Source organism: Mya arenaria, chromosome 13, assembly GCF_026914265.1.
Source record: "Mya arenaria isolate MELC-2E11 chromosome 13, ASM2691426v1".
In the NCBI taxonomy this organism is placed as follows: domain Eukaryota; kingdom Metazoa; phylum Mollusca; class Bivalvia; order Myida; family Myidae; genus Mya; species Mya arenaria.
The window spans coordinates 52679234-52707205 of NC_069134.1; the positions used below are offsets into that span (position 1 = coordinate 52679234).

At 35.8% G+C, this 27972-nt stretch overlaps 1 protein-coding gene across 1 annotated transcript; it reads left to right on the forward strand.

Moving 5' to 3' along the window:
- The first annotated feature begins 4548 nt into the window (after positions 1-4548).
- LOC128214748 (uncharacterized) lies at positions 4549-27972 on the forward strand. Its single transcript, XM_052921377.1, has 12 exons — positions 4549-4621; positions 4775-4799; positions 5112-5166; positions 9873-10111; positions 11644-11682; positions 13218-13360; positions 13596-13762; positions 18339-18432; positions 19471-19517; positions 22408-22541; positions 25737-25899; positions 27353-27972. Exons 2-12 carry the CDS (start codon positions 4776-4778, stop codon positions 27529-27531), a joined length of 1284 nt encoding a protein of 427 aa, XP_052777337.1. The 5' UTR covers positions 4549-4621; position 4775; the 3' UTR covers positions 27532-27972.

Below are 27972 nucleotides of genomic sequence, written 5' to 3' on the forward strand. Positions count from 1 at the left end.
TTAGATGTCAGTTGCTTTGCATAACAATATTGGCGAAGGACAATTTTAGCATCCTTATGCACGATTATATTGTCACAGCCAACCAAAGGTAGACCAAACTAATAATTTTCATTTTCATTAATGAAATAACCCGAATATGAATTGTCACCCAAAACAAGACAAATTGTATATGTTTTTCTATTACCTTTTTACATTAATTGTATTTTGTTTTTCTGTTGCTGTTTTATCACAAATGATTTATCGGTGATCTATATGCAATTCAATTCAATTCAATTCAATTCTTGGTTGACGTGTTCTTTTTTGTTTTTGTTTATCTTTTTTTCTCTTTTGAGTTATTTCTAGAAAATCTGTATATAATACAATAATCATTTAAAACGCGTTATTATGTAATTTATTAAGAAATGAATTGCGGGATGATGTCATTACCAGGGTATGAACGTAGTTAGGGTGGTTAAATGTGTGGAGTCCGATGTTGAGGTGTAAATATTTATGTATGTATGTATTGACTGTGTGTTTTTTCTAAAAATAAATATTTGTGTAATGTAACGATGAGCTGTTTATGCTTTAGTCAAAGTTTTCTGTTCTGTTCTGTTCTGTTCTGTATATTACTTTAACCTGACTGAATCCTTATCTGAATGGGATGAGTCAAAATTAATTAATCGCTGCAGTCGTTGAAAGAGTTAATGATGGCTTAGAAAAATCGAAACAGATTAATACCGTTGATGGAGAACTTGCCTTTTAATTATTTCCAGATTAGTTGTGAATGAAACGGATATTATTGCCATTTCGATTGGGTATAACGTATTCGGATTTAATTCGATATCAATCAAACATACACAGCCGGAAATTGCTTATTGCTTCGAGAACAGCATGAGAGAAAAACCGAGCGCAAAATATAATCAGCACTTTCGTTCCGACGGATGATACGGGAACAAAGCTTGTGAGTTTGGTTTGTGGTCAGCAATCCGGACAAGTGGCGTTCCTCCGGGTACTCCGGTTCCCCCAACAACACAAAACAAACTCTCGCGTAACATCACCCCTACGAGAGTGATTTATTAGTCGGCGCCAACTTAGGGACTAGTTCATAAATTACAGAACAATGCTTTCAATAGTTTCCACGTTGCATGATAAAATATGAAGTTAAGTATGTTTTATAAAACTTTACACTTTAATTGATAATGAAACCTTGAATTATAATAGCCCTGCTTATCATTTTGAAAATTTTGATTTTAAATACCAACTTAATCATAACAATTCGGCCATCTCCGAGAGATACAGGCCGAGGTGTTCCGATTGATATCAACTTTCGCCCAAGGCTACACGGTACTATTACAATATCCTTTATGTTTTTAAACCTCATGCGCAGTACTCTCCCTTGGTGACAGCGAAAATGCCGAGTTTTGAAAAATTAACCTTGAGCTTAATTGTTTGTTTTGAAAATGCCATTCGAAAGAATGAACTCCAGATAATTCCCTCTTGATGTATAGTATTTTTATCCCCGTTCTATATACTCATATGAGTGAAATGTGTTACAAACACTTATACAAAATATAAAGCAAGGAATTCACATAACATGCCGGTACAAATAAAAGGTGAATTTCATGCTATTGAAATCTATGTATTAGATCATTGACTCGATTTCTTCTGAAGAAACGCATGTATAGTTTTGTTATAATTTAGTTTTAACCGGAGGATTAGCTTGGGGGAAAAAACAACAGAATTATTATTCCGGGCTTAAACTAGTGTAACAATATTATTAACCATAATGTCCTTCGAGCATATGTACACCCAAAATAAACAAAAATATTATCATTGAAATAATAACCATTTTTGGTTATCTGCATGCACGTTTTTCTTCTAATTTCATTGCGTCGACTTGATGCTATGCATCAACTTTTTTCTTGTATTTTCTGAGGAATTTATCATCAAAAACAAGAAGGCAAGCACTTTTAAAGTATTGTCGTTATATCCATGGTTTAAATAACATCCAAGCAATTCATTGAGTCTATCTGCCCAACTAGCTGCTAAAAACATTTTGTTTTTACGAATTTTCTTTTTAGCATCACCATAAAAATCGGGATTAGAAATTCTTTTAGCAATCAGCGATTTAAGACTACTATTGTACTTTGATATAATATTATAATGGCCATTAACAAAGTTTTCCTTAATTTATGATATCTGAAACCCTGTTTCAGAAGTTTTTCCGTCATAGGTTTACTGTGAGAGAGACATCTGTGCATATTCTAGCGAATCTTATCAACTGTGCAATAAAAATACCATATAATGGTGAACTAGGGACATCTCCATCTAAAGGGTAATTAATGGTTTTGAAATTAAAATCATCACATTTATCATAAAGATTGATATTCAATATATCTTCCCTGACTTCGAATTGCGTATCAAAATAGGATGCTTTTAGAGTGGATGTATAAGATTTATTAAGTTGCAATGGTGAAGGGTATATCGAGTTAATATTATCTGTAAATGCTTTATTTTTAGGGTTATTATGAAAAATAGAATGATTACCCCTGGCTAAATTTGAAATCTGAATTAAATTAAAAAATAAAAAGTATGCTTTAAACACGGATATGACGTGATGATCAAGCATTAAATGACTAGTATAATAGTGTTATTACTTGTCTAACCAATTTTGCAAATACGATTTACTGAAATACTTTTCACGTAGTACCTTTTCATTAATTACTTATTATTACACAAGTATCTACCGGAAGATTTTATACTATTTTTAGTTTTAAAACGAAGAAATCCTAGAAAGAAAAACGTTCAGTAACGTGCACACATAACCTTCATCCGCACCGGCTTTTAAGAATTAAATTCGGAGAGAGAATGGAAGAAAAAAAGGCAAGGGGGGGGGGGAATCGGAACACAAATCCGAATGTTTCTGGGTTGTTTACAACGTCAGAATTCTTTACAAAGAACTACGCTGCAAGTAGATCGCGTAGTAATTTCAATTTAGCAGTCAAGCCTAAGGTCTTTACACTTAAGAATCCTAAAGAGACTCGCTAATGTTTTGTAAAATGCATTTTTTTTTCTTTCACGAAACAAACTGTAGCAGGTCATTTGAAGTGTTACAACTATTTAAAGGTGCCGAAAGTTAGAATCCAATAGCAGATGTTGATATTTGCTAAAAAATAATCTTTGAAAACCACAGCAATTAATAACGCTAATGGTCACTTAGTTATGGCTTTGTGATTTGCATTATCATGTGATGTTATCAACGTTGTGTTAAAAAGTAAAAATATCCATCACTTTTGTAGAAGTCCTTGTTGCCTTGTGTTGAAGGCGTCGGTTTTCTTCTTTTCTAGATTTAACTGGCGTTGCATCGCACCCATCTCAAAACAAAATACTTTTATTTATAATAATACAATTGTATATTTTCCTTCAATTTCGATATCATAGAGTAAAATTATGATAAAATAAGTGTTCTCAGATGCATTACCGGGGAAACTATTTTTTGGTTAAAAAACATAAGCATGGCCCTTCAAAGAGTTGTGGACGGACAAAAACAAAATTAAGAGCTACAAAGACCTACGAACGAATCACGGATCCCTGGTGTACTTACTGAAAGAACCGTTTGGGATACATATGAATAAACATCTTAAAGACGTCTGTTGCTAAGGTCTCTTTATTTAACTCCACACGGTATTTTTCACCTAACAGGGAAATTCTTCCTAATATGTTCTTACATAGAGCATACTTTGTATCAAATAGAAAAAGGTAGAAAAGGTAGTGGGAGATAAGAATTCAGAAATATATTGGATTGTCCTCTGTTTGTTCTTAGTTTAATTGATTTTATAATTGATTTAAAATAAAACATTAATATTTGTTTGTTGTTCAATACCGTATCGCGATTATTATTGATTGCTTGGTGTTACGTTTTTCGATCGTCTATGCAATAAAGGTTGTTGCTGTTGTTATTGTTGCTGTTGTTGTTGTTGTGTTGTGTTGTTGTTGTTGAGTGCTTGTGGTGTGTTGTTGTTTTTGTTTTGTCGTTGTTGTTTTTTGTGTTGTTGTTGTTGTTGTTGTGTTGTTGTTTTAATTGTGTAGTTATTGTCATTGTTGCTGTTGTGTTGTTGTTGTTGTTATTGTTATTTTTGTGTTATTGTTGGTGTTGTTTTGTTGTTCTTTTTTGTTTCGTTTTTGTTTTTGTTGTGTCGTTGTTGTTGTGTTGTTGTTTTTGTTGTTGTTGTTTTTCATCAGCGGTTGCACACATTGTCTAAAACCTTTCACCAAGAAGTAAAATAATATATATTTATATACTCAATGCTATTCAAATGAACATAATTTCAATTCCAAACTGCAATTATACACGTAACTCTTCAAGGGCCATTAAAATTGTTATAACGGGTTTACCTCCCTTCCGTCTGAAATAATATACGAATATACAAGAAAAGGTGATACAAAAAAGTATATGTATGGGTAGATCTGTTCGCATTTACAATGTGCAAGTAAGCGATGCGTTCCGTTGAATGCTCCAACGATTCAGGGTGTAACATTCGACGCTCAGTGACTCGGAACTACTTTAATAAGCCAAGTTACACCATGCACGGTCGGCTGAACCGAAAACATAGTTTCTATTGATACTTTGGAGATTTTGGAGGTTTGTGTTTTCTTTTTCTTGATAATAAATTTAATATTTGCAGACTATGTAAATGGCCAGCTTCGTTTGTTTTTTAAATTATTATTTTTGATTCATTTTTAACGCTTTGTGTACACTTGGTCATTCAAGCTTGTTTGTCATATTCTTTTACAGGATGATGCTGTGGAGCGCTCTTTTGGTATGTCACGTTAAGTTACATTGCATTTAGTGAGCGATAATGAGAACTATAATATAAATAATGACTACCTTAAAGAACCTACTTTGTACATTCAAAAGACTTTCTCCCCCTTCTCTCCCCCCACTTCCCCCCCCCCCCTCTCTCTCTCTCTCTCTCTCTCTCTCTCTCTCTCTCTCTCTCTCTCTCGCTCGCTCTCCTTCTCTCGCTCGCTCTCTACCTCCCTCTTTCTCTCTCTAATACGTTTTCAGTGTTTTCTCAAAACATAACTGCACTTCAAATATTTCAGATATGCGAATAACTTTTAATCCACAGGTATTACTCTGCTTTGAGTGGTCACTGGCCGAAGTTCGTCTTTCGGACAAAGAAGGTAAGACACGCATATGGATAGTTGAGTTGTTTGTTAGAGATACAATGATCTTTATTTAAATTCGGGTACATGTATATGCTTACAAGAAACTTTAGCTCAATGAGCTATTTTCCGACATGAATAGCATATTATCTTAAGCACAGGTGTTAGAGAATAGGTGAGCGATATAGGGCTTTACTGGTACTCTTGCAAAACATGCAATTTGACTGAGTCCCGAGTCCACATGACAGCCTTAATATGTGATATTTATTTATGACACGACAGCCATAAAGTATGCTATTGTTAATGACACGAATAACATAATTTGTTATATTATTAAATAACACGACTGCCATAATTATGTTGTGACATCGATTAACGACACGACAGCCACAATTTGTGATATTGTTGAATGTCGCATCGTTTAATAAAAGGACATCAACAATTAATAACATTGTTTATTGACACGAGAATCATGATATGTGACGTCGTTGAATGACACGAGATCCATAATATGTAACGTCGTTGAATGACACGAGATCCATAATACGTGACGTCGTTGAATCTCTCGAGATCCTTAATATGTGACGTCATTGATGAATCGAGATCCATAATACGTGACGTCGTTGAATAACACGAGATCCATAATATGTGACGTCGTTGAATCTCTCGAGATCCATAATATGTGACGTCGTTGAATGACACGAAAACCATAATATGTGACGTTGTTGAATGACACGACAACCATAATATGTTACTTTGTTTCATGACATGACAAGTAATCATTTAATATTTTTGCGCTTTCTGCTGTTAGGTTCACGGTTACAGTCTTATTTTCAGTAATTAATATATTCCATAATTGCACTTTTTAGTAAGTAGTTAAAGGTTTATCAGTCAAAATTAATGTTTGTTATACCATGTGTATGTATTGATTTTGAATAAGAGTGTCACTTTAATGACACGACAATCAAATTTGCGACATCGTTTAATAACATGACAACCATAATTTGTGACATCGTTTCATAACATGACAACCATAATTTGTGACATCGTTTAATAACATGACAATCATAATTTGTGACATCGTTTCAAAACATTTGTGACATCGTTTAATAACATGACAACCATAATTTGTGACATCGTTTAATAACATGACAACCATAATTTGTGACATGACAACCATAATTTGTGACATCGTTTAATAACATGACAACCATAATTTGTGACATCGTTTAATAACATGACAATCATGATTTGTGACATCGTTTAATAACATGACAATCATGATTTGTGACATCGTTTAATAACATGACAACCATAATTTGTGACATCGTTTAATAACATGACAATCATGATTTGTGACATCGTTTAATAACATGACAATCATGATTTGTGACATTATTTAATAACATGACAATCATGATTTGTGACATCGTTTAATAACATGACAATCATGATTTGTGACATCATTTCAAAACACTTGTGACATCGTTTAATAACATGACAATCATGATTTGTGACATCGTTTAATAACATGACAATCATGATTTGTGACATCATTTAAAAACACTTGTGACATCGTTTAATAACATGACAATCATGATTTGTGACATCGTTCAATAACATGACAACCATAATTTGTGACGTCATTTCATAACATTTGTGACATCGTTTAATAACATGACAATCATGATTTGTGACATCGTTTAATAACATGACAACCATAATTTGTGACGTCATTTCATAACATTTGTGACATCGTTTAATAACATGACAATCATAATTTGTGACATCGTTTCAAAAAAATTGTGACATCGTTTAATAACATGACAACCATAATTTGTGACATCGTTTAATAATACGAAAACCAAAATGTGTGATATCGTTAAATAACATGACAACCAAAATTTGTGACATCGTTTAATAACATGACAACCAAAATTTTGTGTGTGACATCGTTTAATAACATGACAACCATAATTTGTGACATCGTTTAATAACATGACAACCATAATTTGTGACATCGTTTAATACCATGACAACCATGATTTGTGACATCGTTTAATAACATGACAACCATGATTTGTGACATCGTTTAATAACACGACAATCATAATTTGTGACATCGTTTAATAACACGACAACCATCATTTGTGACATCGTTTAATAACACGGCAACCATCATTTGTGACATCGTTTAATAACATGACAACCATCATTTGTGACATCGTTTAATAACATGACAACCATGATTTGTGACATCGTTTAATAACATGACAATCATAATTTGTGACATCGTTTAATAACATGACAACCATCATTTGTGACATCGTTTAATAACATGACAACCATCATTTGTGACATCGTTTAATAACATGACAACCATGATTTGTGACATCGTTTAATAACATGACAACCATAATTTGTGACATCGTTTAATAACATGACAATCATGATTTGTGACATCGTTTAATAACATGACAACCATAATTTGTGACGTTTCAAGACACGACAGACATGATTTGTGGAAGACATCCTCAATTTGTGACATTATTAAATGACACGACAGCCATAATTTGTGACACATTTTATGACACGGTAGCCTTATTTTGTGATACTATTTAATAACATGACAACCATAATTTGTGACATCGTTTAATAACATGACAACCAAAATTTGTGACATCGTTTAATAACATGACAACCATAATTTGTGACGTTGTTTCAAGACAGGACAACCATAATTTGTGACGTCATTTCATAACATGACAACCATAATTTGTGACGTTGTTTCAACACGACAGACATGATTTGTGAAAGACATCCTTAATTTGTGACATTGTTAAATGACACGACAGCCATAATATGTGAAACATTTTATGGCACGGTAGCCTTATTTTGTGACATTGTTTAATGACATGACAGCCATAATTTGTGACATCATTTAATAACATGACAACCAAAATTTGTGACATCGTTTAATGACACGGTAGCCTTATTTTGTGACATCGTTTTATGACACGCTAGCCTTATTTTGTGACATCGTTTTATGACACGGTAGCCTTATTTTGTGACATCGTTTAATGACACGGTAGCCTTATTTTGTGACATCGTTTAATGACACGGTAGCCTTATTTTGTGAAATCGTTTTATGACACGGTAGCCTTATTTTGTGACATCGTTTAATGACACGGTAGCCGTATTTTGTGACATCGTTTAATGACACGGTAGCCTTATTTTGTGACATCGTTTAATGACACGGTAGCCTTATTTTGTGACATCGTTTAATGACACGGTAGCCTTATTTTGTGACATCGTTTTATGACACGGTAGCCTTATTTTGTGACATCGTTTAATGACACGGTAGCCTTATTTTGTGACATCGTTTAATGACACGGTAGCCTTATTTTGTGACATCGTTTAATGACACGGTAGCCTTATTTTGCGACATCGTTTTATGACACGGTAGCCTTATTTTGTGACATCGTTTTATGACACGGTAGCCTTATTTTGTGACATCGTTTTATGACACGGTAGCCTTATTTTGTGACATCGTTTAATGACACGGTAGCCTTATTTTGTGACATCGTTTTTATGACACGGTAGCCTTATTTTGTGACATCGTTTTATGACACGGTAGCCTTATTTTGTGACATTGTGTGACAATGACACAACGGTCAAAAGCAAATCACATTAAACTATCACCATTATTCAGTTTAAAGCTGCACTCTCACAGATTTACCGATTTTACAACATTTTTATTTTTTTTCTTGGAAAGAGGAAATGTTTGCGTAAATATCTGCAAACCAATAATAAAAGATTGTTGACAAAAGATCAGAGCGCAGATTTGCATATTTCCGTTCGAAAATTTATGTTTTATGGCTTAAGAAAAATGCATAAAACATGAATATTTGAACTTAAATATTAACATCTGCGATCTAATGTTTTGTCAGCAGTCTTATATCACTGGTTTCCATCGATTTTCGCCAAAATTGGCTCGTTCCAAGACAAAAAAAAAAAAAAAAGTTGTCAAACGTTCAATCTGTGAAAGTGCAGCTTTAAAGCTGCACTCTGAATTGTCTTGGAATAAGAGTTTTTTTTGCTTAAATATCTGCTTACCAGTGACGAAAGACTGCTGACAAAATATCAGATCGCAGATTTTCATATTTCCGTCCCAAATTAATTTGCTACTAACGGTTTAAGAAGTATGCATAAAACATCATTTTGGGACGGAAACATGAAAAGCTGCGGTCTGATATTTTGTCAGCAGTCTTTTATCACTGGTTTGCAGATATTAACGCAAAAATTTGATCGTTCCAAGATAAAAAATAAAAAAGTTGTTCAAACATTCAATCTGTGAGAGTGCTTTAAAACTACACTCTCACAGTTTGACGGTTTGACATTTTTGTTATCAATTTTTTTGAGTGAGTCAATTTTTGTGTAAATGTCTGAAAACCAGTGGTTCAAAGTATGAGATCGCAGTTTTTCATATTTACGCTATAAAATTGATATTTATGTCTAAAAGCGTTATTAACGCTTAAAGAAATATGAATTTTCGGCAGTATTCCACATTGTTACCAAAATCAGCTGATTTCAATACAAAAAAAGAGTATTTTTTCAATCTGTGAGAGTGCAGCTTAAGACAATTATAAATGAAGTTTAACAGAAATATATTCCAATATTGTTTACCAAGCTCCCAATTCAAAAATATTCATATTTTTATGCAGCTAGCCTCATCTGTGTTTACAATGGGGAACTCGACACTTATGACATGCACTTCCGGGTAAAGTTGAACACCGACCCTACTGGAAACATGCGCGCCATTGAAAACACGGACTACTACGAGAACCCGAAAGCCTTCACTCCCGTAACCTGCACTCGGAATTACGACGGAGCGACAAAGATATATACGGTCGACTCGCGTGTTGACCCAAACGGAAATAACGATGACAACCTCTGCGGCATGGTAAGGCTTAAGAAAATAATATATTTGTTTTCGGTGTCATGCTCAAAAGAATTATGGTATAAAGGTCGGATATTTTTTATTTAGCATTTTTTTCCTGAGATAGTTTTCTGTAACCAAATACTATAAAGTATATGCTTAATGCGCCAGTCAATTGTAACCACGGCCCCCAGGTGCGGGGAATAGCGGGGACTTTGACTTTCGGTCCAGCCATGCGCGGGTAAAATCCCCGTCCTGCGGTGACGAACTGCTGGTAAAATCCCCGCCAAATGCCCCTGCACCCCAGGGACCCTAGGTAAGCCCCCCCCCCCTATTTTTGATGCGAAGATAAAACCACCGCATTCACCCGGCACTGCGGGGCCACCTGGAAGGTAAACACACGACCTGGGAGGGCCGTGGTTACAATTGACTGGTGCATAACAACATCTATACAAAAAACATTATCATCGCTTGTGTTGTTAAAACACAAACACACTTAACTTTTAAAGAAAAAAATAAGCAAATGATAAACAAATAATAAAAGGGTTTGTCGGGGCAAAAAAATAGGGTAGGTCGGGAAACCGAGAACAAACATTATTTTTGTTTACGCCCAAGTTTTAATTAAAATGCATTAAAAAAACTGTGCTTTACGTCGCTTGATATGAATATGCTCTATATTGATTTCAATGCATTCATCTCGTTTAAAATTCCTGGTACTTTTCACTGGCACCGGATGTTCAAACTCATTATTTTTTTTAAATCCAAAAACAATCTTATAATTCCAAAAAACTAAAAATATACGATGCCAAAAAATGTGAAAAATAAATGTGTTTTTTTCTTTACATAAAAACCCTACATTTTATTCTCACATGTAGAAAAAACAAAGTATATATTTATGAAAAAAAAATAGTTTTCAATAATTTTTCACAATTTTGGCTTCGTAAATCAAAGGCTTTTTGGGATTTAAAAAAATGAGTTTGAAAATCCGGTGCCAGTGATACTTATGTATTCCTTATTTTCTTAAAAGTAGCGTTGGCAGAGAAATTTACTCTTTGTCGGTGTTTTAAAGGGACAAGACACCAGATAATACAATTGCAAGAAAAAAGATCGTCAAAAACTTACATTAAACTGCTATCGTTGTTTACAACGCATCTATCTTTACTTACTGATGTAACAAATCATTTACGACACATGTATGGGTCATTCATATTCTAAATATACACAATAAACTGGGAAACCAGTATGTGATATTTTTAAACGGGTAAACTCAGTTGAGACAGCGATAAAATATTATTTTAATCATGTAAAACATTGAATAATCGGCCTCATACTAGCTCTTGTTGATAATTCAATGCTTGTTTTGAGGAACTACTGTATTTCCCGATTAAGGGACCATCTGGTGTCTAGTCCCTTTAACTTAAGAATTTAAGTTGATATCTTAAAAATAAGTTAATTCGAAGCAGTGAATATACAACGCATTGCATTTATTTTGTTAATTATTTGTGAATCTTTCGAAGCATATTTTTACGATGATTTTCAAATGTTGAACTTTACAGACGGAGAAAACAGTCACAGTGGGCTCAACCACAGAAAGAGTGAGTAGATTTTCAGTTTATTTAAGATGTTTTCACTATACATAAAAGACCACATTGGGAACTCCTCGGGCTTTTTTTTATCGAAAACAACCTCGGATGTATATGGACGGTTCACATTCTCAGAAATCGGTATGTTTAGTACCGCTGCATTTAAGTAGATCGCGTAGTAATTTAATTTAGCTGTTAAACTTAAAGACTTAAGACTTGGGAATCTTAATTATATGTGTTATAATACACTTCACTGGCAATCAATTTAAACTTAGATCAATAAAAACAAGCTAAAACAGTACATTTAATTAATGATATAATTAAAAAATTTACGAACTACTTCTCCAAATGTACCGGCATACCTCCGAGGTTGTTTTCAATAAAAATGGCCTAGGAGCTCCGAATGAAAAGTCCAAATACTAGTGTCGCCTTATCTATGGTTTTGCATGCTTACTCGTTGCCATATCATTGATGACATCAAAGAATTAAAAAAAGACTACATTTACCTCCCCCCAACCAAAAACACCAAAACTACAACAACAGCAGCAACAACAAAACAAGAGTGTACGGTGGAGTGCAGAATTTGGTAGTCTAATTGACACTTGGATTGGCCTCCATACAAGACGGGGAATAAGGTTTAGTTAGAGGATAATTAGATTATTCCTTTAAATAATTATAGCATGAACTCAAGGGACAAAATAGTTTGATTCAGTTCTTGACTGCTGTGCTTTTCTTCTCGTGGATAATAAAAAAAAACTTCACTCATGGCGAAGCCACTTGTAAACTATAGCTTTCGGTGATAACTCCATAAACTATTACTTCCAGTGAAAGAAACAAATTTCATTTTAATTCATGCGTGTAATTCCTTCATAACAACTGGTAGTTAATTCGAAACTGATGCCAATTATTATCCATATGACGTAATAGCGGAAATGGTGTAACACAGATTTCTTCCCAGAATCATGTGCCTTCACGCATGCGTATAACAGGTGATAATTTGCGTCACAACATTCGGAATTCCTCGGCCTTTTCCATCGAAAGAAGACTTAGATGTATATAGGCGATTTACAAAGTCTGAAAGCTTTACATTAATGGTAGATCTAGTAACTGTGAGTAGTGGGAATTAATTAATTAATTATTTATGCAATGATACACTTCACTGGCAATGAACTTAGATAAACAAAATATACGTTAAAACACTACAATTTATTCAACTATTATTTATTTTTTACGAACCATTTCTACTGATGAACCGGCATACATCCGAGGCATTTTCGATGGAAAATGACCAAGGAGTTCCGAGTGAGAGAAATAGTGAAATTATCGATCGAAAACTGTCGGTTTTCCATAAACCAAGGAAAAGCACGAGAAAATATGAATATAATATGAGTATAATATCGTTATGTCGAACTCTGTTATCTCGATGTTACGGTTATGTCGAACTGTTTTCAATTTCACTTTTTTAATTTCGCTTATATCGTTTGGTCCTAACGACTTCGACATAACGAGTTTTGACTGTATTTATAAACAAAATCTATATTTTTCAGACTTATGAGTTTTTGTTCATGCACAACATTGATATCACTGGCGACAAAGACCTAATGGTCTCTGACAAGGACCGAGTCTACATAGCACGTTGTTCACCTAGTACCAGCGTCAACAACGTCGTTACATCATCCCTAACCGTCACGTAAGTACAAAGCGTCAACGTCACAAATAACTTCCGTCAATTACATAACGCTCATATCTTCAGTATTTCCCATGAAAATGAATTACGCATGTACGTTACGTTACATGTACAGTCGAAATCGATTATTTTTTTCTGCTAATAAAATCCATTTCCATGTAACCAATTTATTTGCAATATGTAAATTACAGCAATTTTTAGGCTACCATGGTGGTTTAATAGCCCTTTTATTTTACAGGAACAGCAATCTAAACGCGCAGTTGACACCGGCTAGCATTCCTGTAACAATGTCGATCTACCGGAAGCTGGTTCCATCGGGTGCTTACGTTTTGGTCACAGGGCCTGTTGCGGCCGGAACCACTGTCCAAATCCGCCTGCAGTATACTCGTAATAATCCTTACACGGGTAAGCATTGCCAACTTTGGAGAAATCCGCTGAAGCGAAAGTGCCTATAGAGTTATATTGAGAAAATATGGTTAAACAGTTCTCACGACTTAGTCTTTCAACAGATCAACTAACTTCCTACATATATGTTAGGATAATTCTTGCCATTGAAGATGATGGTTTTGAATTAATTGTATGATTTTTACATTTTGGTCATTTTTAAGGGTTTTGTTGGTCATTAAAAGTTACATTAAAAAATGAAGGAGCTAAAAATTGTTTTGCTATTCAAAGTAATTATAGACATCAGATCGCTTAGCTTCCAGCGGATTGCGATGCAGAATCTTTCCTCTTTCAAATGCATTTTTCGAAATAATGAATTTTTAAATATCTTTTGGTCCTTTTTGAACATTTATGTAAAATTTAAAGAAATTCGATGCTTAGTAAGTATCAAGATCGTACTGCAGTACATCGCAGTTCTCCTAACACGTGTAGGTGTCAACACCACACTTCAGTGCAACTGCAGTTCTCCTTACACGAGTGAGTGTCAACACCACACTGCAGTGCAACTGTAATTCTCCTTACACGTGTAAGTGTCAAATCTACACTGCAGTGCAACTGCAATTCTCCTTACACGTGTAAGTGTCAAATCTACACTGCAGTGCAACTGCAATTTTCCTTACACGTGTAAGTGTCAAATCTACACTGCAGTGCAGCTGCAATTCTCCTTACACGTGTAAGTGTCAAACCTACAATGCAGTGCAACTGCAATTCTCCTTACACGTGTAAGTGTCAAACATACACTGCAGTGCAACTGCAAGTCTCCTAACACGTGTAAGTGTCAAACCTACACTGCAGTGCAACTGCAATTCTCTTTACACGTGTAAGTGTCAAATCTACACTGCAGTGCAACTGCAATTCTCTTTACACGTGTAAGTGTCAAATCTACACTGCAGTGCAACTGCAATTCTCTTTACACGTGTAAGTGTCAAATCTACACTGCAGTGCAACTGCAATTCTCTTTACACGTGTAAGTGTCAAATCTACACTGCAGTGCAACTGCAATTCTCTTTACACGTGTAAGTGTCAAATCTACACTGCAGTGCAACTGCAATTCTCTTTACACGTGTAAGTGTCAAATCTACACTGCAGTGGAACTGCAATTCTCTTTACACGTGTAAGTGTCAAATCTACACTGCAGTGCAACTGCAATTCTCTTTACACGTGTAAGTGTCAAATCTACACTGCAGTGCAACTGCAATTCTCTTTACACGTGTAATTGTCAAATCTACACTGCAGTGCAACTGCAATTCTCTTTACACGTGTAAGTGTCAAATCTACACTGCAGTGCAACTGCAATTCTCTTTACACGTGTAAGTGCCAAATCTACACTGCAGTGCAACTGCAATTCTCTTTACACGTGTAAGTGCCAAATCTACACTGCAGTGCAACTGCAATTCTCTTTACACGTGTAAGTGCCAAATCTACACTGCAGTGCAACTGCAATTCTCTTTACACGTGTAAGTGCCAAATCTACACTGCAGTGCAACTGCAATTCTCTTTACACGTGTAAGTGCCAAATCTACACTGCAGTGCAACTGCAATTCTCTTTACACGTGTAAGTGCCAAATCTACACTGCAGTGCAACTGCAATTCTCTTTACACGTGTAAGTGTCAAATCTACACTGCAGTGCAACTGCAATTCTCTTTACACGTGTAAGTGTCAAATCTTACGAGCAGGTTTCTAATCCACACTGCAGTGCAATCACAAAACACTGCAGTGCAGTCGCAATTTTCCTTACACAAGAAATTGCCAAATATGAACTGTAGTGCAATGGCAATTCTCCTTAAACGAGTGAGTGTCAAATCTACACTGCAGTGCAATCGCAATTCTCCTTACACGAAGGACTGTCAAATACATACTGCATTGCAGTCGCAATTCTCCTTAAACGAGGAAGTGCCAAATCGACACTGCAGTTGAATTGCTATTCTCCTTACACGTGAAAGTGTCAAATCTACACTGCAGTGCAATCGCAATTCTCCTTACACGAGTGAGTGTCAAATCCGCACTGAAGTGCAATCAATATTCTCCTTACACGAGTGAGCGTCAAATCTGCACTGGAGTGCAACCTGAATTCTCCTAACACGAGAGTGTAAAATCCGCACTGAAATGCAATCTTATTTCTCCTTACACGAGTGAGCGTCAAATCCGCACTGAAGTGCAACCTAAATTTTCCTTACACAAGAGCGTCAAATCCGCACTGAAGTGCAACTGCAATTCTCCTTACACGAGAGCGTCAAATCCGCACTGAAGTGCAACCTAAATTCTCCTTACACGAGAGCGTCAAATCCGCACTGAAGTGCAACCTAAATTTTCCTTACACAAGAGCGTCAAATCCGCACTGAAGTGCAACTGCAATTCTCCTTACACGAGAGCGTCAAATCCGCACTGAAGTGCAACCTAAATTCTCCTTACACGAGAGCGTCAAATCCGCACTGAAGTGCAACCTAAATTTTCCTTACACGAGAGAGTGTCAAAACCGCACTGGAGTGCAATCTAAATTTTCCTTACACGAGAGAGTGTCAAATCCGCACTGGAGTGCAACCTAAATTTTCCCTACACGAGAGAGTGTCAAAACCGCACTGAAGTGCAACCTAAATTTTCCTTACACGAGAGAGTGTCAAATCCGCACTGAAGTGCAACCTAAATTTTCCCTACACGAGAGAGTGTCAAATCCGCACTGAAGTGCAATCTAAATTTTCCTTACACGAGAGAGTGTCAAATCCGCACTGGAGTGCAACCTAAATTTTCCCTACACGAGAGAGTGTCAAAACCGCACTGAAGTGCAACTTAAATTTTCCTTACACGAGAGGGTGTCAAATCCGCACTGAAGTGCAACCTCAATTCTCTTTACACGAGAGTGTGTCACATCCACACTGCAGTGCAATCGCAATTCGCCTACAACGGGAAAGTATCAATTCGATTTGAATTGCGATTACACTGCAGTGTTATTTTAGTGAGAACCCGTGTAAAGAGAGTTGCGCTTGCACTGCGGTGTTATTTTAGTGAGAACCCGTGTAAAGAGAGTTGCGCTTGCACTGCAGTGTTATTTTAGTGAGAACCCGTGGAAAGAGAGTTGCGCTTGCACTGCAGTGTTATTTTAGTGAGAACCCGTGTAAAGAGAGTTGCGCTTGCGCTGCAGTTTGGATGCCACTAAATCAAGAGCTCATTCCTATTAAATGACTGTGCAACGAGCTGGTACACACATCACATGCAAATATATACATTCCTTTTGCGCATTTGCGCTGTAAAAAGGAGATCGAAATAAAAAGAGAAAAAGAGAAAAAAATCTAGAATTCTAGAATCGGTTATTTACCAACTGCTCCCAAACTCAATATAGTTAACATTTTCTGTTTAGGCCTAATGTAAATTACAAGCTTAAGACAAATTCAGAAGTTATTGGTCGGAAACGAAAGCATGACACTACTCACACATTGAACCTCCTCCATGTACTGCTCTCATACTATCGGGAATGTATAATAATTGGGTGGTATTCAATATTTAATATTCAACTTAAGTTAATCTTATGGTCATACATCATTGATTTAATCAACTCTATTTGTCAGTAATTTAAAACAAGTAATCCGATTAGCTACATCGTTCTTAGATCGAATTATAACCAATATTGAATACCTACCCTGATCTATACGTTTCCCCTGAAATAGTATTCTTCTGTACAAACAAATGTTGTTTGAAGAATTGAGTAGTTTTTTCGCTTCATTGATGTATACAGTGTCGGAAAACTGTAGACGTATTTTGCAATCTTAAATGCACAAAGTTATAAATATTAAGATAAACTCATTAGTTTAAAGGTACATTCTTGCTCCCAAATAAGATTGATTTATAACAATTAAAATATTTTTTTAATACTGTGCTGTATCTTAAAGAAAGATGCAGTAAACATGGTATTTCTACCTTATGAGACGAAAGTTAATCACCGTAAATCTTTTAGCACTCACCAATCATTTAATATTTGTGCGTTTTTCGCCAGTAAATATACGGTTTCAATCTTGTTACCAGTAATTAATATTTTCCATAAAAGCATTATTTAGAAAATAGTTAAAGGTTTATCACTCAAAAATTATGTTTGTTATACATGTGTATGTATTAAATACGATTGTCACTTAAAGCTGCACTCTCACAGATTGAATGTTTTGACAACTTTTTTTAGTTTTTGTCTTGGAACAAGCCAAAAATTGCGAAAATCCATTGAAACCAGTAAGACTGCTGACAAAAAATTAGATCGCACATCTTTATATTTAAGTTTTAAAATGATGTTTTATGCATAGTAACGGTTTAAGCCATAACACATTAATTTTCGAACGGAAATATGAAAATCTAGAATCTGATTTTTTGTCAGCAATCTTATATCATTGGGTTGCAGATATGTATGCAAAAGATTGCTCTTTTCAAGACAAAAAATAAAAAAGTTGTAAAAACGGTATATCTGTGAGAGTGCAGCTTTTAAGTGTTTGTCATTAGATGGATTTGGGCTATCGAGTGTGAATATATTTCATGATCTAGATCTATTCATTACAGCCCAACAACACATCTACGGAATCAACGCCTTTCTCCTTGAAGCGGGTAGTTCAACAGCCTTCACAGAGAATGATATTCTAGTAGACGAAGACGGGTAAATCTACTGTTTCGTATTTTAAAGTTGCACTCTCACAGATTGAACGTTTCGACATTTTTTTTTAGTTTTTGTCTTGGAACGAGCCAACTTATTCGAAAATGCATGTAAACCAGTCATATAAGACTGCCGGCAAAAATAAAATCGCAGATTTTTAGTTTTAAGTTAAAAAAATGCTGTTTTATGCATTTTTCTTAAAACCGGTAGTAATGGTTTTAGCAACAAAACATTAATTTTGGAGCGGAAATATGAAAATCTGCGATATGATCTTTTGCCAGCAGTCTTTTATCACTGGTTTGCAGATAATTTGTGCAAAAATTTGATAATTCCAGGACATAAATTAAAAAAAAGTTGTAAAAGCGGTAAATCTGTGAGAGTGCAGCTATAAATCGTTTCTACTGTTTACTGTGAACTTAGCAAAACATGGTCTATGGTGGTTTTTAATATTAAACTTAGATCAATTCTATGTTCATACATTAATGACTTCATTCACTGTATTGGTTGGTTATTTATAACTCGCAATCCGATACGCTATATCAATCTTAGATATAATTAAGACCAATATTAAATACCACCCCTGGCATTTCATATGCAAACACCAGTTTGATATAATGTTTGTGAAGTCGTCTACCTTATGGCGTGCGTGGTAACTGTCGTTTGAGACAAACATTTGTTTTGAGAAATAATATGCCATCAGCACATTCACCCTACTGGCTATATTCAGGGTTATTTATCATATTTTGTTATTTATACTCGCACTTGGGCAAGTCCCATTTGGCGGGTGCCCCGATACGATTGTAATTCATATCGATCCTGCGACCCGAGGATTGACAGTCAAGTGTGTTACCACTTGACCACATATCCACTTATTTATTGTGTTATTATATTGTGCGTTATTTATAAATTGACTCAACAAATGAAATAAACTGACTGTCGCCATCAGCGACTTGGCGTGGACTCTTACGTATTTCTTAGAACTTACGACTGATGAAGCCACGCCCATGACGAACTATTATTTTGTATTTTATTATCATGCAGGTGTGCAGCGAATGTCGTGCCAATTCCCATGACAAAAGGATTGAAAGGTTAGTCCCATTATCTTGATCTGAAACAATAACAACATTTTTTTGTCCAATGGGAAGGCAGTATTTCTCATGTTTTCCAATACATTTACTTCAGTAAATTAGCAGTCAGCCGTTTTCGATTTTAATCAGGTGAAGCGATATATATAAGTAATGGCTGGTCCATTTAGAAATTAGTTTACACAGCACATCGTAGACCACTTAAAAGGTCACATCACACCAGTATTTGTAAATACATACTTACAACCTTTAACCAAACTTCTCAACTTCACGGAAGTACAATGATGCAACGTTGAAATTTTGGCCAAGGATTGGATCATCAAAATACACATCTAAAATATATCACTCGTGTAAAAGCAGAAAATAGCAAAGCCTTTTACCAGCTAAGAAAAAAACAATATCTTTTTTGTCGAAAAGGTTTTTCATTAGATATACCTTAGTGACTCAATTTAGTCTATTGGCCAATAGATCTACCTTAGTGACTCAATTTAGTCCATTGGCCAATAGATATACCTTAGTGACTCAATTTAGTCCATTGGCCAATAGATATACCTTAGTGACTCAATTTAGTCCATTGGCCAATAGATCTACCTTAGTGACTCAATTTAGTCCATTGGGCAATAGATATACCTTAGTGACTCAATTTAGTCCATTGGCCAATAGATATACCTTAGTGACTCAATTTAGTCCATTGGCCAATAGATATTACTTAGTGACTCAATTTAGTCCATTGGCCAATAGATATACCTTAGTGACTCAATTTAGTCCATTGGCCAATAGATATACCTTAGCGACTCAATTCAGTCTATTGGCCAATAGATATACATTAGCGACTCAATTCAGTCCATTGGCCAATAGATATACCTTAGTGACTCAATTTAGTCCATTGGCCAATAGATATACATTTGTGACTCAATTTAGTCCATTGGCCAATAGATATACATTTGTGACTCAATTCAGTCCATTGGCCAATAGATATACATTAGCGACTCAATTCAGTCCATTGGCCAATAGATATACCTTAGTGACTCAATTTAGTCCATTGGCCAATAGATATACCTTAGCGACTCAATTCAGTCTATTTGCCAATAGATATACATTAGCGACTCAATTCAGTCCATTGGCCAATAGATATACCTTAGCGACTCAATTTAGTCCATTGGCCAATAGATATACCTTAGTGACTCAATTTAGTCCATTGGCCAATAGATATACATTAGCGACTCAATTCAGTCCATTGGCCAATAGATATACCTTAGTGACTCAATTTAGTCCATTAGCCAATAGATATACCTTAGTGACTCAATTTAGTCCATTGGCCAATATATATACCTTAGTGACTCAATTTAGTCCATTGGCCAATAGATATACATTAGCGACCCAATTCAGTCCATTAGCCAATAGATATACCTTAGTGACTCAATTTAGTCCATTGGCCAATAGATATACCTTAGTGACTCAATTTAGTCCATTGGCCAATAGATATACCTTAGTGACTCAATTTAGTCCATTGGCCAATAGATATACCTTAGTGACTCAATTTAGTCCATTGGCCAATAGATGTACCTTAGTGATTCAATTCAGTCTATTGGCCAATAGATATACCTTAGTGACTCAATTCAGTCCATCGGCCAATAGATATACCTTAGTGACTCAATTTAGTCCATTGGCCAATAGATATACCTTAGTGACTCAATTTAGTCCATTGGCCAATAGATATACCTTAGTGACTCAATTTAGTCCATTGGCCAATAGATATACCTTAGTGAGTCAATTCAGTCTATTGGCCAATATACCTTAGCGACTCAATTCAGTCCATTGGCCAATAGATATACCTTAGCGACTCAATTCAGTCTATTGGCCAATAGATATACCTTAGCGACTCAATTCAGTCCATTGGCCAATTTATATACCTTAGCGACCTAATTCAGTCCATTGGCCAATAGATATACCTTAGTGACTCAATTTAGTCCATTTGCCAATAGATATACCTTGGTGAGTCAATTCAGTCTATTGGCCAATAGATATACCTTAGTGACTCAATTTAGTCCATTGGCCAATAGATATACCTTAGTGAGTCAATTCAGTCTATTGGCCAATATACGTTAGCGACTCAATTCAGTCCATTGGCCAATAGATATACCTTAGCGACTCAATTCAGTCTATTGGCCAATAGATATACCTTAGCGACTCAATTCAGTCCATTGGCCAATTTATATACCTTAGCGACCCAATTCAGTCCATTGGCCAATAGATATACCTTAGCGACTCAATTCAGTCCATTGGCCAATAGATATACCTTAGCGACTCAATTCAGTCTATTGGCCAATTAATTGTACAGTCCAATCTAAACCCTTGGATTATACATTTGAAAATCAAGTTTTATATAAGATGCTATTTGAATACGGCCCTAAACCATTTTTAATGACTTACGCATCGAAGTTCAATGGTTCAAAGGCACAGCGCAATCACAATATTTTCAGACAAATACTTTGAAAAACAATCAAACAAACCTTACCTCGCAGGATTAAATAAAAATCCACGCAGCGTTACTTCCCTTACAATACAGTAATCACTGCAACCATACAAATCATGTGACCATATATCTTCACTTGACGCACAAGTGCACTGTTAACAATATCATATCGATAGATCTTAAATAATCTTTAATTTTAAATATTTTGTTTTGTTTTTAACACCAATGCACCTTGAATTATCGATAATTGATAAGAATTCTACTTAAAAAACGAGAAAAAAACAACAACATCTGTTTTTTTACATTGCTGAAATCCATTTATACTTGCCAGTGGTGGCAGAGATCTTTTCGGCTGGTCAGGGGAGATAACTGCTTAGGTAAATGGGGACTACTTTTTAGTAAACCTCGTTGTTCTAGGGTCACTTCAGGGTAATACGTATGTGTTGACCAGCGGAGATCTGACCATCTGGAAGTACGATAACTCCAATGCCGTGTACTTTAGCGTCTACTACGGAATCTGCTTCGAACCTGACACCCAGCCATGCACTGATGTGAGTATTGATTTCAGGGGTGGGGAGGGGGGGGGGGCATTGTTTGGATATTTAAACAACCCCTTTGGTGTAAGTTTCAAAGTGATAAAAACAAGTTTATAGTCCAATAATTGGACTATAAACTTGTTATTATCACTGAATTTGAAGCACATATCAGCCCTTGGTCTATTGTTAGTGGGGATCTGTATAGTTTCATTCCTATAAGTTCACATTGAACCTAACATCAACCCTTGTACTCTTGTGAGTACTCATTTCAGGGGACATGGAGGGGATCTGAGTAGTCTCATCCATATTATTTCATTTTGAACCTGACACCAACCCTGTATTCTTGTGAGTACTCATTACAGAGGGGTGGGGGACTGAGTAGTCGAATCACTATTATTCCATTTTGAACCTAACACCAGCCCTTGTACTATTGTCAGTACTCATTACAGGGGACATGGAAGGAATCTGAGTAGTCTCATCCATTGTATTCCAGTTTGAACCTAACACCAGCCCTTGTACTCGTGTCAGTACTCATTACAGAGGGGTGGGGGACCGAGTAGTCTCATCCATTTTATTCCAGTTTGAACCTAACACCAGCCCTTGTACTCGTGTCAGTACTCATTACAGGGGACATGGAAGGAATCTGAGTAGTCTCATCCATTTTATTCCAGTTTGAACCTAACACCAACCCTTGTACTATTGTCAGTACTCATTACAGGGGACATGGAAGGAATCTGAGTAGTCTCATCCATTTTATTCCAGTTTGAACCTAACACCAGCCCTTGTACTCGTGTCAGTACTCATTACAGGGGACATGGAAGGAATCTGAGTAGTCTCATCCATTTTATTCCAGTTTGAACCTAACACCAACCCTTGTACTATTGTCAGTACTCATTACAGGGGACATGGAAGGAATCTGAGTAGTCTCATCCATTTTATTCCAGTTTGAACCTAACACCAGCCCTTGTACTATTGTCAGTACTCATTACAGGGGACATGGAAGGAATCTGAGTAGTCTCATCCATTTTATTCCAGTTTGAACCTAACACCAGCCCTTGTACTCGTGTCAGTACTCATTACAGAGGGGTGGGGGACTGAGTAGTCGAATCACTATTAGCCTAACTTGAACCTAACACCAACCCTTGTCCTCGTGTCAGTACTCATTACAGGGGACATGGAAGGAATCTGAGTAGTCTCATCCATTTTATTCCAGTTTGAACCTAACACCAGCCCTTGTACTCGTGTCAGTACTCATTACAGAGGGGTGGGGGACTGAGTAGTCGAATCACTATTAGCCTAACTTGAACCTAACACCAACCCTTGTCCTCGTGTCAGTACTCATTACAGGGGACATGGAAGGAATCTGAGTAGTCTCATCCATTTTATTCCATTTTGAACCTAACTCCAGCCCTTGTACTCTTGTGAGTACTCATTTCAGGGGACATGGAGGGGATCTGAGTAGTCTCATCACTATTAGTCCAACTTGAACCTAACACCAGCCCTTGTCCTCGTGTCAGTACTTATTTCATGGGTTATAGTGGTGATCGATATAGTTCTTTCCATATTTATCCACTTAAAATAGTGTACATGCCCACCAATGGTCATTGTACATTTTTGAGGTAAGGATGCTTTGTTGACTAAAGACTATACACAAATAAATAATGTACTTATTGGTTTCATGTTAGTTTTTAGGTACCTACATACAAAACAAATTGGTGACCCTCCTTGTATTATGTTTGTTTGCTCATTCTGTTAAAAGTAATATGATCTGGCCCAGATTCTTGGAAAATCCGAGGCGTGAAAAGCTTAAGTATCTAATTCTTATTTTATTTGGACTATTTTTTTTATTAGATTGTTTTGCTTAATTAAAGATAGTTTGTCGTGAGTATGGTTTAGATAATTTCCTTCATAAGTCGCGGAACTCTTCAAAGTGAAAATATTACTCGAATTGTATCAATCAAAAATAGTGGACTTAATTTGAACCAGCTATAAGGGACTTCAGATTTGCATAGAAAAAGGGGCCGGTGACAAAAATCCCAACTAGTAGAATTTGTGTCCTAGGTATGACTGTCATTTTGAGGTATGTGGGGCTATCATCACGGACATTCTGAATTTGAAGAGTTTTTTTATGTATTAAAAGTATGCATTCCAAAATAACTCAAACTTAAAATGTTCACATTGAATTTGTTTTAAAAATGCTACTAAATTGTTTTAAGCAAAACCATGGCGAATTGTTACTGAAGTTCTAGTATTTTTGCTAAATAATAATGCTATAACATTTTTTTGTGTTTTTTTTTTCCATTAAAGGGGCTGTTTCACGTATTGGCACCAAAAAGTTTTTTTCTGTAACGAATCTCAGGACAGTTATATAATAGAATGTGTTACGCTTTGATATCATAATTGTAAAAAAGTACCAAAATGTTAAAAAAAAAATGTGCCGCAGACCGGGTGTCGCCAAAATTGCAGTCCAACGTCGTACTGACTGAGCTACGAAGGCTTACTCTAATCGGGTGACATAATTAAGCTATACACCTACCTCGGTAATATCACTTGATAACACCGACTAGCCAATCACGCATAAGGAATGAATTCTACCTGGTAGACATACCCAGTAATCTTTTTTAATGGAAAAATACGAAACAACTGCTAAACTTAAATAAATTGTAAACTATGTGGTACTTCTGTTAGTAAGCTTCAAAGCATTGTACACATCGATGCCAAGTTTATGTTAGTTTTTGACAATTTTCTTTTTTTCCCGCTATTTTATCATACGTGAAACAGCCCCTTTAAGCATATACAGCATCGATGTAACCGATGTAACCAGTTGTAACCAATGTAACCGCGTAACCCGCTATTTCAGAAAGAAAAACAACAACACTTTTTCAAACTTTTCAAAAACTGTGCTGTAACTCATTGAAACCAATGTAATCGCATAACTCTGATCATATGTCGACCTGAAAACTCGATTTTTTGTAGTTGAACTTTGAAAATCTTTGATGTAACCGGTTGTAACATAATTTTCAGCATACACGCCTTACAATAAACCAGAGTAACCACTGTAACTATGGTCTTATAGGCGTTACAATATTCAAAGGTTTCATTTTATGGGCCAATTTTGTGCCCTATCTCCATAATTTTGCATCAACTTATATTATGCCCCTTTAACAAAGTTATTTTTAGATTGGTTACCTTAACTTGGTTATATTGCAGCTTTGTCTCGACAACACCGGATTTTCAAATAAACGACGTCGACGAAACGTTGATGACTCAGAGGAGTTTCACAGTGTTTCCGCCGTTTTAAGAATTTTAGACGACGTTGACGTCAACGAGGGGGAGAACGCGGGAAACGGACAGGAGGAAACGACAACAGCCGGTAATAATACTTATATCAATGTGTTTCCTCAGTAGGTGGGTGATTTTGAAAACCTTTAAGTTGCACTCTCACAGATATACCATTTTTACAACTTGTTTTTATTTTTTGTCTTCGAAAGAACATTTTTTTGCGCAAATATCTGCAAACCAATGACAAAAGATTGCTGACAAAAGATCAGATCGCAATTTGCATATGTCCGTTCGAAAATTGATGTTTTAATGCTTAAACCGTTACTTACGGTTTTAGAAAAATGCGTAGAAAATCAATTTTAAACTGCGATCTCATTTTTTGTCAGCAGTCTTATATCACTGATTTCAATGACTTTTCGCATAAATTGGCTTGTTTCAAGACAAAAAAAATAAAAAGTTGTCAAAACGTTCAATCTGTGAGAGGGCAGCTTTAATGTGCAGTTCAAATTCGTCATAACAAAAAGACAATCCAAAGTCCTTGCAGTGTTACTTCCCTTGCAGTACAATACAATGCCACAATACAAATCACGTGACCATAGAAATAATTATGTAAATTATCTTTATTTTTTTCGTATTTTAACCTCAATGCACCTGGAATGTTTGAAGTTTGATAAAAAAAAAACTATCCCAAAAAGAGTGTGGCAAACAAAACCCAGTTATTGTTTGAATACATTTTGTATAAAGTTTATATTGGTGTTATCCAGCTATACTCACCCAAGGCATTCTCATTCATCATAGGTTTGATAAGAATAAATCCAACTCACAGCATCATCACTCAAAGTGAGTTGGTGAGAATGAGCTCCTGCTTTGGTGTCATTTGACCTGTACAAAATTAAGTGACATTTAACCATATACATTTTTTTCTTCAGATTTATCACTCAGGGGTCACTTCTACCAACGATCTAGCATAAAATAACAATGAATTACTGCACTTTAACAATGTCAGAAAATCTCGAAATGCCTAAATAGAGGATTTCAAGATTGTTATATTTTAGGTTAAATGTCACCGAAGCAGGAGCTTATTCCCTGCAAATCAGTGTCATCACCCTGGTGAACGAGAATGGCTCATGGTGGCAGGGATCTTTTTCTGCTTGTCAAGGGAGATCACTGCGTAGGAGATTGAGACAAATTAAGTGACACTGTATGAAGTTGTGTTTGATTTATGAAGAATTGGAGTCTTTCATGAACTACAATTGAGCCCCGTTTGCTCGAACTCGCTTGGCTCGAATTCCTCGTTGGCTCGAACTGGATGTAAAGGACCGATCTTTTTTTATACTAAAGCTAAGCATTGCCGCTTAACTCGAATTTTTCGAGGCTCGAGGTATTTTCGCCGGTCCCTGCTTCAGTATAAAAAACGCTCCTTTACAACCAGTTCGAGCCAGCGAGGAATTCGAGCCAAGCGAGTTCGAGCAAACGGGATTCGACTGTACTCATTTTTTTCTTATACATTCTTCTTTAACCATGTGTATTCCCCTAAATTCCAGAAAACAGCAGCTCCTTGACAACCCTGATCACGCTAGCAATTGTACTTGGCGTACTGATTCTCCTTGTTGCTGTTGTCATAGTAACCATTGCTGTACTTCTGCGTAAGACCAGACAGAATGGCAAACACAGGAAGTTCGATAACATCAGCAACTCGTCGATGTCATATCCGTCAAAATAAGGCAAACACACAAAATTTGACAACATCAGCCTCTCATCGATTTGATATCCGTCAAAATAATGACTATTTCTGTTTCGAAAATTAACAAGTAGTGTTGAAGTCGGAATGCTAGCTTTTCTTAAAGAGTTCCAAATGGTTGATTTTCTTTCCTGAAATAAATTCGATGGAACGCTGAAAAGAGCCAAAATTTGGTGAAAAAATATCATATCCGTCATAACATATTTTTTTTCAGTTTCGATAATTAACACTTATTGTAAGGGCAGAATGTAATTACTTTTAAAGCGCTCCTAATTATTCTGTTTAGTTGAAAGAAAAGCACTGGAACGTTTATTATAGCCAAATTTCTTTAGAAAATTCAAGCTTCACATTCCATTATATCTTTGTATACATTTCCATAAGTAATCTTTTGTAGACACATACTGAAATAAAATACAGGCATAC

Excerpts from the sequence above, each read along its gene's own strand:
- LOC128214748 (XM_052921377.1), top strand. The coding sequence starts at position 4,776 with ATGATGCTGTGGAGCGCTCTTTTG. Across the intron at positions 19,518-22,407 it reads CATGACAAAAGGATTGAAAG|GGTCACTTCAGGGTAATACG; the intron begins GTTAGTCCCATT and ends TCGTTGTTCTAG. Across the intron at positions 22,542-25,736 it reads ACACCCAGCCATGCACTGAT|CTTTGTCTCGACAACACCGG; the intron begins GTGAGTATTGAT and ends GTTATATTGCAG.